Source organism: Acartia tonsa, chromosome 4 (assembly GCF_053477335.1).
Source record: "Acartia tonsa isolate MP-2025a chromosome 4, ASM5347733v1, whole genome shotgun sequence".
Taxonomy (NCBI): Eukaryota; Metazoa; Arthropoda; class Copepoda; order Calanoida; family Acartiidae; genus Acartia; species Acartia tonsa.
Genome location: NC_137263.1, coordinates 15,403,781 through 15,415,914, shown reverse-complemented (window position 1 = coordinate 15,415,914; position 12,134 = coordinate 15,403,781). Strand labels below are relative to the sequence as shown.

Here is a 12,134-nt window from a genome sequence, read left to right as displayed (position 1 = left end):
TAGTAGGTCATAACGTCAGTTTGTCCAAGTTATTTATTTCAAATAGTTACTTACTTATACTATTGTTTTAATAACTATCATTTGAACTTATATATTTTCTTTTACTGAACATTTCATAACGTCCTTTAATTATATATAAAAATGCTATCTATCTAAGCAGTATTGCATTTTATGTCACCATTGCTGTTTGCTAATGAACATAAGTGTCCTTGTTTTGTGAAAATTAAATAACGAGTGTGTCCAAAGTAGCACAGATAGTAAGAAGTTAATCAGCTATTACAGTATTTATTCAATCTTCAAATAACTTTATATATTCTTAACAGTACTTTAAAAACGTCAACTTATCAAAAAATAAATAGATGAACCAAAAAGGTAAATTATTGAAATGCTAATTTTTTGTCAGGTTTTTTTTATTATATCGAAATTTTTTTTTTATTTTTTTGTTTTAAGATAATCAATATTTAAGTAATTAAAAAAGTTAATGAGACAATAATTTAACCATTTTTATAGATATTTGAATAATAAAATTTGGCAAAAAAAGGGATATTATTCAGTGAGAAAGAAAGAGAGAGACGGTAAAGAATTAGCTGCATAGTATTGTTGAGAATTATTTAATGACTTAGTTAGTGATTAGTTGTAAACCATGATGGTAACATATGTTATCCTTGCTACTTCAATATTCATATCAAGAGCCTCGGGGTAATTCATTTACATTCAATAAATAAGTCTTTTTTTTTCATTTTTATGTTTGCATATTTGCTCACAAACTCAGTGATATTATAAAAAGAAGTGAAACATGTTAGAAAAGTAGGGATTGTGATATTTCTTTACAAGTTTTGACCTTGTATATAATAGTTTTTTTTGAAGACTTGATATGGATTGTTGTGGTACATATTTACATATACTTTAATTTTTACGCTTTTTAACATTTTTAAAAGCGAAGCTTTTCTATCATTAGGGTTGGTCCGTCCGTCCGTCCGTGACGGATAGCTTTTCTCGTTAACCTAGGAACGTTAGAATTGTCCTATCGATTTCAAATTTTGCATGGTGATCCTTGTAGTAGTTAGGTACAATTTAAAAAGCGTAGCAACTCTATAATTGTTACCAGAATATCCGTATATTCATTTTACATGTTGATTTTTAACTTTTTTAACAGCAATTGTTTATGTGACATAATCATCCGATTGATCTGATTTTTTGAGTATAAAATTATAAGCGAAGCATCTCTATAATAATAAGTCCTAAAAATGTCAGTATGTCCTTAAACAGAATTCTGTATTTAAGAAGTTTAAAAAAAAAAATTCGTATAATTTTGTCAAAAATTTATATTTATATTTTGTAAATTTAGTTCTGACACTCTACAAGAGTTAATGTTCGTCTGTCATACCATTTAGCTTTTATGGATGTTGTCATCCTTGTTGCTTCTATGTTTTAACCGCAAACATATAGTCCTCAACATTATATTAACAAGGATGACAACATCCATAAGTTGCAAAGCATAAGCAATATGTATTGTCCAACGGACAAAGTGAAAAACGCAAATGCTCGGTAGTCATAAAAAAGAAAGAGAAATAAGGACTATTAAAAGATGTAAATAATCTTTAAAATCACGAAACCTTCGTTAAAAATATTTATATGCCTTTTGTAGTATGACCCAACGACTAGCAGACAAAGTAAGTTGTATACTGGATGCTCTTTGTAATATAGAACCTTCACCTTAGATTTGATTTAGGAGGGTGGTGGTATTCTTCCAAAAAATAGTTATAAACTTTCCCAGGACCTATGTGAAGCTATATCGGCTCAGCGGTTGGCATGATACTTTAGGACAGACAGACAGATAGGCAACCTGTCACTTTTATATAAGGATTTACAATATACATACATAAACATTTCTAGTTTGGAATTATAAGCGTGCCATTCAGAATTTATTGGGGGTTAGTCCATACTTTGTTGGCTTTAAATTTTGTGACAACAGGTTGAGTTACAAAATAGTTAATTTTTCTTCAACTGTCTTAACCCTCGTATTTACATTAAGTATTTGATGTCTTTGAATCTTTTTGTCTGTCTTTACCTCAAAGGATCTTGCTAACCACTGAGCCAATATGATTTTCCTTTACAATGTAGCTTATTATAGGTCCTGGGAAGGTGCATAGCTACTTTAGGGAAGAGTACCACCATCCTTTAAAGTGAAACCATCCCTAGATTTTTTTGTTTAAAAAAAATAATATAAAAATGGGCGTGGGGTCGGCTTTCCTTTCACTCTTCAACTTAAATGCCCTAAGCAGCCTCTAGGGGCATAGCTGCAAGTAGTGGATAAGTGAGAAAATAATCTGGTGTGAATTTAAAAACATCCTTATTTTTTTCAAATTGACAATAGTTTATTTAAGAAATGGATATAGAATATACGTGGATATTATGACAGGGAAAAAATTATCATCAATAAAGGTTGCAAAATGGACATCATATATTTATCAGTTTGTTCGTTCATTAGGAGGGGAGTAGATTTGGTAAAGGGGGTGGATGAGGGGATCGTTATTTTAGCCATCTGCAAGTTTCATTTTATTAGAGTATAGGATAATCTGGTGAAAGATCCAAGTATTAATAAATCTATTATTTTAGACAACTTTCCGGGGTTCCAGAGTTCAGAGAATCATTTCTACTACTAAATCCAAAATCAAACCTAGGTTAAAAATTATTACCAATTTTAAAGATGAACAAGACTTCTCAATTCTTAGTTAACAGAGGCGTGTATAGGGGGGTGTATACAGCCCCTGTGGAATACTTAAGGTACACCCAAAGGGGTGCAAAGGGTTCGCGGGCTTAATTAAAATTTAGGCTCTGCAGTCTGATTCTACAGGTAACCTAGTATATTTTCGACCCCCCATTCAAAAATTGGTTAAAAACAGTTTAACAAAAGGATTTTAATCAGGGCTCGGCAGCCATCCCTCTGCCTCATAAAAATGATGTGCAAGTTCCCGCTAGATATGCTCTAAATAAAGAAAAAATTCGCTCTTAGAAATGTTTTTAATGCCTCTGTTGTAAATTTTATGATTTATGTAAGCGTATAGTATTAACTAGCAAAGCTTGTTCTATGAAGCCTTCGATCTCTCACTCTACATCCAGTTGTTTAGAAGTATAATGCAGTTCATCAATTCGTTGATGTCGATCTTCCGAAGTAAAAAATCTCAGCAACTGCTGGGAAGATTGGCTTTTATGACAACATTTTTTTTGTATGACAAAATTGTACTATTCATATGATATTTGGAATAATGATATAACAACAAGGTACAATTATTAAAGTGAAGCATCTCTAAAATCAGGACCTACAGTATGTAAGCATATTCTTTAACAAAATTTTGTATTTAAGTAATTTTGCAACATTATTATTTTATAATTATGTACAATTTTGTTTAAACTTATGAAATAATATTCTGACACTCTAAAAGTGCTAATGTTCGTTTGTCCCACTGTCTTATTTTATGGATGTTGTCATTCTTGGTTTATTTTATGGATGTTGTCATTCTTGGTTTATTTTATGCTGTCTTTCCTTATATTTTATGGTATAGTACGCATTATGTTCTACTTGACGGATCCCAAAATGACTTGCAAATTACGGAAAAATTCACTTTATTGATTTCCATTTTTTTTATTAAAAACAAATATTATTAAAAAGAAAAGTAAGATCAACTGCAGTTCACGGTAAAATATTCCTGATAACGAATATTTACAAAAACCTATGAACTTTATAGGCTGCTAGCTGCCAAACGGCTGAACGTACAGATTATACCCGCACACTGTTTTAAGCGGCCTAAGAAGGCCTACAAATAATCTGAAATAGCCATAAATCAATAACGCATAATTATCTCGCAGTGCAGAGAAATGGGCGAAAAAGACCAATTTTACGCGTTTTTTCTTAAGTGAAGCTTTCCCTGTGCATCATTGGATCTTGGCTATTCCAGATTATTTGTAGGCCTTTTTATGCCGCTTAAAATTGTGTGCGGGTATTATCTGTACGTTCAGCCGTTTGGCAGCTAGCAGCCTTTAAACTGTTTTTAACCTATTTTTTTATCATATATCAAAAATATACTATGACACCAGTAGAATCAGACTGCAGAGCCCAAATTTGAATTAAGTCCCCAATAAACTTTCTTTGGGGGATTTAAAAATCAATTTTATATGTTGCTGTGATCATTTTGATGGAAGCAAAAGCATTTTTTAGTTTGGGGTTAAATTGTTTCTTACAGAACAATTTGATGTGATTCAGATTATATCAATACAATAATAAAAACTCTACTCTGTTCGATGCAAATAATTTTTTTCTAAAACAATAATTTATATAGAAGAAATTTAACATTAAAATAAAACATATTATTCTGAAGTCTGAACCAATTAGAAGCCTTGTTTCATTTCAGTTTTTTACAATTCAAAAAAGAGTGTTTTCACAAAGTGACCTTTTTCCAATGTAGTTAAATAATTTTTATTTAATTAAAATGAAAAGAATGAAAACTATACACATAAAAGATACATGCATTTTAAAAATATTTAAAAAATAAGTTTGAATAATCTTATATTTTATCATATTTGTATATGTGACAAAAAAAAATTTGTTGTATTGTGTAAACGTTTGTTGTCATCTTTCACTATTTAACCCTTTACAGCCAATTTTTTTGTGTTTTAAATAAGTGATGGAAAACAAGCACAATAAAGTTAATTCATTGATATATTGTAAAGAATTAAGTTTTTAATGAATTAATTTAGATGAAATCAAAAGGCCTAATTTTACTCTGTACCAGAATACTATATATATGAAGCAAAACACTCTAAAAGCTACGAATTTTACCCAATTAAAAAAAGATCTTTTGCTCTGATCAAAAAAGACCACAGCAACAGTAAAATTAATTTTTAAATCCCCTCAAAAAAGTTTATTGGGGACTTAATTCAAATTTAGGCTCTGCAGTTTAATTCTACTGGTGTCATAGTATATTTTTGATATATGTTTTAAAAATAGGTTAAAAACAGTTTAAGATTCATAGATTTTTGGAAATATTCGTTACCAGGAATATTTTACCGTGAACTGCAGTTGATCCGAAAAGTGAATTCAAATTTTGATATTTTGTAGAAAGTACAATTTTTTGACTCAAACGTTTTTCAATTTTTGTCATTTCTTATATTTTTTTCCAAAACTAAATATTTTTGGGATAGGATATGATGTTTATAAATATACTTTTTTCGTAATTTTAATTTACTGTAAACACTTTCGTTTTAGAGGTCTTAATTCTTTCCAACCAATCATTACATAACTGTCATGGATAACATCTTTACCTCTTCTATTTTATAATGTTTTTTTTGTTGGGTGGGGGCAAGAGCGTCCAAGCTTTTTCGTTTGGAGTGTAAAATTCAAATTCATTTGGGGGGTTTATTTTCATAAGATATAGGATCTCCAAGCTTTAAAAAAAAAATTAAGGGGGGGGGTGTTAAAACTTCAAACTTCAAAGTTTTGGGGTACCTACATAAACCCTTTACCCCCCACATTTGACGTCCTTAGGTGGAGGGGTTCAAGCACCAAAAAATAATTTATTGTTAGGACTCATTTAATTGTCCATTGTTTAGGTTTACCTGAAGAGGATACAGAAGATTGGAACAGGATATGGGTTAGAACTAAAGTTGTTCCAAAATATGTTCCAAACTTACCAACACATAGGTAAAATATCCAGGGATCTAAAGGGATAAGACAATGGCCGATAAATTGATGTACTGTACTTAATGATGATACACAAAATCACCTCTTCTTTAGATTATAATTAGTGGTTGACACCTGATACAATAAGTTTTTCTGTTTATGGGGAGTGGCAAATAATCTAGAAAGGGGTATTTTAAAAGTTATGGAAGTTGGTAAATTGGCGTGGTAGGAACACATAAAAAAAATTACCATCCCCCCAAAAATATCTACACAAGGGACCGATGGGGGGGAGGGGTATAACCCTAATAATTGTTAATGAAATGTTTAAAATTCACCTGATTTTTTAATACCAAAGGATTTGAACCTAGAGGTGAAGCGTAAAATGTTCCCTTATAGGTACAGAGATAGGGTGAAGTCTGGTACTGATTTACTCTTTTTAAAATCGTTTTCCCAAATTATTTTGTTATATTTCAGGTTATTTGTAAGATTTAGCAATGGTGTTGAAGTGAGGCCAAACGATACCATCACTACAGGATTGGTAATTTTAATATTAATTATGTTTTTACAGGACAAAAGTTTTTATAAATTGGAAAGGTTTAGAATCAATGTTTTATAATAAATGAGTTATTTAATCAAACTAAATTTAGCATTAATAAATATTTAAATTCTAAGGTAATAAATAATCGAGCGATAGCTCATCATTTAATGAAAATTTGTTATAAGAAATGGGAAGGAGGATATTTAAGGATTTTTTTTCACAGTTGAAATGTCAATTAGCTACCAATTGTTTTTTAATAATCTAGATGATATCAAAACCGACATTGTTATGGCCGACAGATCCAGTTGATCTATACACTGTTCTTATGGTTAATGCTGATATTGATGAATCTCTGAAGGTAATCATAGTTGACCTATACACTGTTCTTATGGTTAATGCTGATATTGATGAATCTATGAAGGTAACCATACTTGACTATACACTGTGCTTATAGTTAATACTGATATTGATCAAATACTGAAGGAAAACTTCAATAAATATTTGATTTAGGATAATGGGGGTGGGCGAAGGCGAGGAAGCCGAGTATTTATTCACTGGATGGTATCAAATGTTGTTGAGGTAGACATGGACAAGGGCACAACTGTACTACCTTATATTCCAAGGTATAACATCTAAGTATAAACGATGTAGGAAGTTTGTCTGTCTGCAGTAGATGCCTATCTGAAAATACTATTATTTTCAGGAGAGCATTCGGGAATAGTCCCTTTCGTAACATCGCCCCATATGGGGCGATTCGTCGTATTTTTAAAATGGCTTTTTATAGGTTATTTTAGGTTAGGTTAGGTGATTGCCCCACAGGGTTAGGTAATTGGCCCCGCAGAAAAGCTACTGTGAAAAATACGAAGAATCGCCCTATAAGGTGCGATGTTACGAAAGGGACTAATACGAAGAATCGCCCCATTAGGTGCGATGTTACGAAAGGGACTATACCCGAGCATTCTAGCAATTACAATCAAAACACATTTTAAAATCTTGTTTTAACAACTTGATGTCAAATGCTACGTTGATATCATGAATCCAAAATAGCAAGAATAAAAAATGAAACAAAAAGGGATCTTCGAAGAGTCTATTTGAATGCATTTTTTACCTTTTTATACAAAGTTTGTTTGCTAACTATCATGAAGGAATAGTTATTTAACGTATTTTATTATAGACAGCTAACAAAACTTTAAATTTTATGATTTATATCAAAATTCGAGGAAAATTGTCTGTAATACGATGGTATACATGATTTTTCAGTATGGCTGAGAACTGGTTCTAATCCAGCGGAAATTAATCACTTCGAAGCCATACTGGAAAATCAATTAGAATACTTAATATAAATGAAAACGTCAAGGAGCGAATGCGCTACGTATTACGCCACAGTCGCGGATTATCCATCTTTTCTTTAGTCTGACTGTTCGAGATTTTGAGGGGCAGCTTGACCAGAATCCAGAGTTTAAGCAATGTCACCTGTTCCTTGTGTACAGACAGAAATCCAACCTGATTGTCAGAGAGCAGCCAGAGTGTAATTCTAAAACTGTTTCAGATAGGTTGGTAACAAATATTTATTGCTTGCAAAATTGCTATAAAAAATATTAGATCTAGTACATATTACGGTAAAATATTCCTGGTATCGATTATCTCCGAAAATCTATGAACTTTAAAAGCTAATAGCTGCCAAACATGCCTGCACACTGTTTTAATTGTGCATTATTGAGTTATGACTATTCTTGATTATTTGTAGGGCTTCTTTTGTCGGTTGAAATTTAAGATATCTATAATACAAAGTAGAATGATGTCTGTCCTCTGTCTGTCTGTCCGTCCCTTAAGATCTCGGTAACCACTGAACCGATCGGATTCTACTCTTCAGGGTATATACCTACTGGTCCTGTGGTGGTTTTAGGCTATTTCTGAAAAATCCCCCCTCTTTTTTTTTTTTTTTTTTTTTTGCTGAAGATATCCTTGGTCCTTTCGCCAAATTTTTTTTATCACCTCTTGGGGCAAAGCTAGGGGCGAAGCCGCTAGTTATTTTATATAGGTCTAGCCGTTTGGCCGCTAGCAGCCTTTACAGTTCATCAATTTTTATAAATAATCGATACCAGGAACATTTTACCGTGAACTGCACTAGATCCAAACTTTCAATGAAAGGGGTTTATTTACAGCAATATAAGGCATTACTGCTTGAAACCTAAATAGGCCATGATCTCTCATAATGTTAAAATTAAACAAGGCTTTACTTTCCAGGTTGGTTTTCTTTAATGAATTTCTGAAGATGAATGGACTGGAGGGGCCTGTAGCTGGAAATTTTCTTAATAATCTCTATACAGGTATATTGATAAATAGATACTTACAGTAATGGAGATAATTTACGTGGATATTGTGAATTTTTTCTTGTCAATTTAGGTTGCTAATATAGTCCTCAGATATTGGTCGATACGTTTCTCCATGGTCAGGTGAGGGCAAGGGGTAAAGTCATAAGAGGTGGGATGGGGAGTTTCGTTTGGAGAAACATTTTATCAGAGTAGCCGAGAATTTCTTACAATATCCACGTATTCTACATTCATTCTTATAGTTTTAGTTCACTTTAAATAAACAATTAATCTGTGTAGTAAACTGTGTCATAAATCGCATGATTAATTCGGTTTAGTAATGGTCCAATTCAGGTTTTAGGCTATTTAGTGTGGGCTATAAGAAAATTACTTTAACAGATAAATATATTCTGAAGGCTATCTTAGCAATTAAAAATAGTAAAGTTTTTTAGTCTATGGCCTAAGATTTCGATTTATGAACTGATTGGTTCTCCATTTTAAGGTTTCTAAATGGTTTTAGGCTATTTGTTTCTTAGATAATTCTTGGGATGGTTTTAGGCTATTTTTCTGTTTTTCCAGTTACTTCCAATAGAAAGCATTATATGCTAAAGGCGCAGCCAATAGTATGATATAAAAACCATAGATCTTGCATATTTCAAACTGTAAATGAATACAAAAAATATCAAAGATAAGAACACAGTAATAGTGTCTGACTGATTATGACGTAACAAAAAAAATTAGCCAATGAGAGGCCACTATAAATTTTACCATTGGTCAATAACGGCCTCTCATTGGCTATTTTTTTTTGTTACGTCATAATCAGTCAGACACTATTACTGTGTTCTACAAAAAAAATCAAAGATAAGTCACACGAAAGCTATATTTCTTTATATAAGGTTTTGTGACCGACACATATCTCTGTTCTTTGTCTCGCTGTGCTGGGAGACCTTTTCCAAGTCTTATTCAGGTATAGTTGTTTATCACATCTTATTATAGACAGTCTTCCGCGGATATTAAAATGAAAAATTGTATGAGTAAATCCTGTATTGTTAGCCTAGGGGCCGAAGACCCGAATTAACAAAACTGTTATTAATTTTATGATTTTTATTCTAATTTTCGTGGAAAGTTGTCTGTAATATGATGCTTTACATAATTTTAATAAAACACTTGATTTTTTAAAAACAAGGATGACAACATCGAAAAAAGGAAAAAAATCTCGTGAATTGGATAATTTTGTACATCATAAAAGAAAAAGTGCTTTCTAAAATTCAAACATAATATTAAAATATGACTTTCGGGTTTTGATTACAGAGTTGCTACGTATTCTAAATTGTACCTATTTGTTACAGTAATCACAGAAATATACAGGCCGCTCATTCACGGGACATGGAAAAGATTTGCAGCTCAGATCAGGGCTACAAAGGCCAGAAACTTTTCCAAATGTTTAAAATTTTGTATAGTTGTCAAATGTTTTGTTGTACTCAAAAGCACATTAATTACAACCGACAGTTGAGGTCCAAATTTGAACAAGAGGTCAATTGATTGCACTATTTCAGGCAAATTCTTCCATTCATTTTGTTCTTCCTTTTATTTTTTTAAGCCTTTGTATTTTAGCGGTTTTTCAAAATAATTTAATTTGTGTAGGGTGTGAACTCCCAGCCGTACTGTGATGCAAGCTTCCAAGGAGAACAAAAAACATTTGTCACACCATCCAACACAAACAATATTAGAACAAACAACAGCCCAGTTAACAACAACAATATTCAGAACAACAACATTAACAACAATCAAGGGACCAACAGCATTCAGGACAACATCAACTTCCAGAATACCAACAATTTTGAATTTCCACAACTCAAATAATATTTTTCTCTGAGTATAATATCTTCAAGTTATTTTCAAATACTATCAATTAAAAATATTGAATTATTATTGTTTATAAGTCCACCTTTCCCCATAAAAAATTTTTATACATCTTATTATACAAGTCCTAGGCAGGTTTGAGGTATTTAAAAATTTCAAACCATTCATTCATTAAATAATGAATTATTACTTCCTATATAAATTTAAACTCAAAGAAAAAGGACATTGATCCTGACAAACATTTTTAAGAAAATTTCATTACAATCAACTTCATCCTTCCCCCCCCATCTTACCCACTTCCCTTTCGTTACAGCACGAAACGAATTTTACGCCAAGTGGCGTACCACAAAATATACTAATTTTCAGCAATTTCAAACGTATAAATTAATGGAATATATTAGTTTTGGCCATAAAAACACACGAAATTAAATTATTAACGTTAAAAGCTTTGAATAGTCCACACAAAATACCAACTTAAACCAAATTTATCTTAAAAATTAGAGTTTTTGTGTTAACTTTAACTAATCCTTCTTAGACATGTTTATAGAAAGCTATACTTTAATCTTTGGTTTCTGTAGTGTACTAAACACTGGATTTTGCAATAGTTACTTACCCCTTTATATCCTGCCAAGACTACTGTGGCAACGTATTATAGACAGCTTTCCGCGGATATTTAAAAAAAATAAGATTAAAAACTGTTGACACGAGTTAATAAAACTAGGATTAATTTTATGATTTTTATTTTAATATTCGTGAATTATTGTCTGTCATACGATGCTAGACATAATTTTTCAGTATAGCTAAGAACTGGTTCTGATCCACTGGATATTAATCGGTTTCAAAGCCATATTGGAAAAGAAATTCTGTTTTACATTTCCATAGCAAAATCCTTCCGCAAGCATTTTCCTCTAAACTGTAATAAAGACTGATTAATGTCAAAAAAAACTCCTCCATAGACTATGAAAATGAATTACAAAATATTCTCTACCTCTTTTTGTAATAAAAATCTCCTATCCCTAGATTATATAACTATACTGTAAAGTTATTGCATTATTTTTAATAAATTGTTTGAATGTATATAGCTGTTTTTTTTATGAAGAAAATATTTTTTCATTAATGTCAGTTTTCAGTAGGTAGAAAATAATACCTACTAAAGATTAATTTTCGTGAAAACTTATCAATATCATATGACTTAAAAAAAAGATTGCTATCCATTCATAAACAGACATTACAAACTCAATACAACGTCTGGAAGTTATTTATATATCATCGTATTATATTAGACAGCTTTCCGCGGATATAAAAATGAAAAATTATAAGATTAAAGCCAGTTTTGTTAGATCCGAAGGGCCGAAGGCCCGTGCTAAATAATGAAAAAAAGGCTACTTGTCTTTTCATCTATAAACACAATAATCTTTCAGAGTGACGGAAAATTAGATTTTGATACTAATACCCAACTTTTTTTGAAAATCAGAAAAAAACACAAGAGAAATGTGGAAATCTAAAAAAAAAAAATTAAGCAGTCGGACTGCTATGGATGTTAATTACTGAAATATGCCCCATAATAATTGAAATGTTGACAAGAAAAATCAAAGGTCTAACTTAATTAGAAGCTGAATAAATCTCATTTCTCCATAGCGTTACAGAATGACGAACTGACTGACGGATGCAAAAAAAGTGAATTAAAGAGTATCTTCGCTAATGAGTTATTTAAGCAAACAAAATTTGGCATAAATGGATA

General features: G+C 31.3%; 1 protein-coding gene across 1 annotated transcript; it reads left to right on the top strand.

Annotated features, from left to right (window-relative positions):
- Positions 1-429: 429 nt before the first annotated feature.
- Positions 430-11,470, top strand: LOC145316245 (putative odorant-binding protein A5). The gene is made up of 10 exons (XM_080156666.1): positions 430-699; positions 2,620-2,684; positions 5,611-5,701; positions 6,155-6,218; positions 6,484-6,576; positions 6,729-6,841; positions 7,631-7,771; positions 8,466-8,548; positions 9,427-9,497; positions 10,175-11,470. The coding sequence occupies exons 1-10, from the start codon at positions 644-646 to the stop codon at positions 10,391-10,393; spliced, it is 996 nt and encodes a 331-aa protein (XP_080012792.1). The 5' UTR covers positions 430-643; the 3' UTR covers positions 10,394-11,470.
- The last annotated feature ends 664 nt before the right edge of the window (positions 11,471-12,134 follow it).

Bases quoted from the DNA above. Each gene is read 5' to 3' on its own strand.
- LOC145316245 (XM_080156666.1), top strand. From the start codon at position 644: ATGATGGTAACATATGTTATCCTTGCTACTTCAATATTCATATCAAGA. The intron at 5,702-6,154 runs GTAAAATATCCA...GTTATATTTCAG, and splicing joins CCAAACTTACCAACACATAG to GTTATTTGTAAGATTTAGCA. The intron at 6,577-6,728 runs GTAATCATAGTT...TATTTGATTTAG, and splicing joins ATATTGATGAATCTCTGAAG to GATAATGGGGGTGGGCGAAG.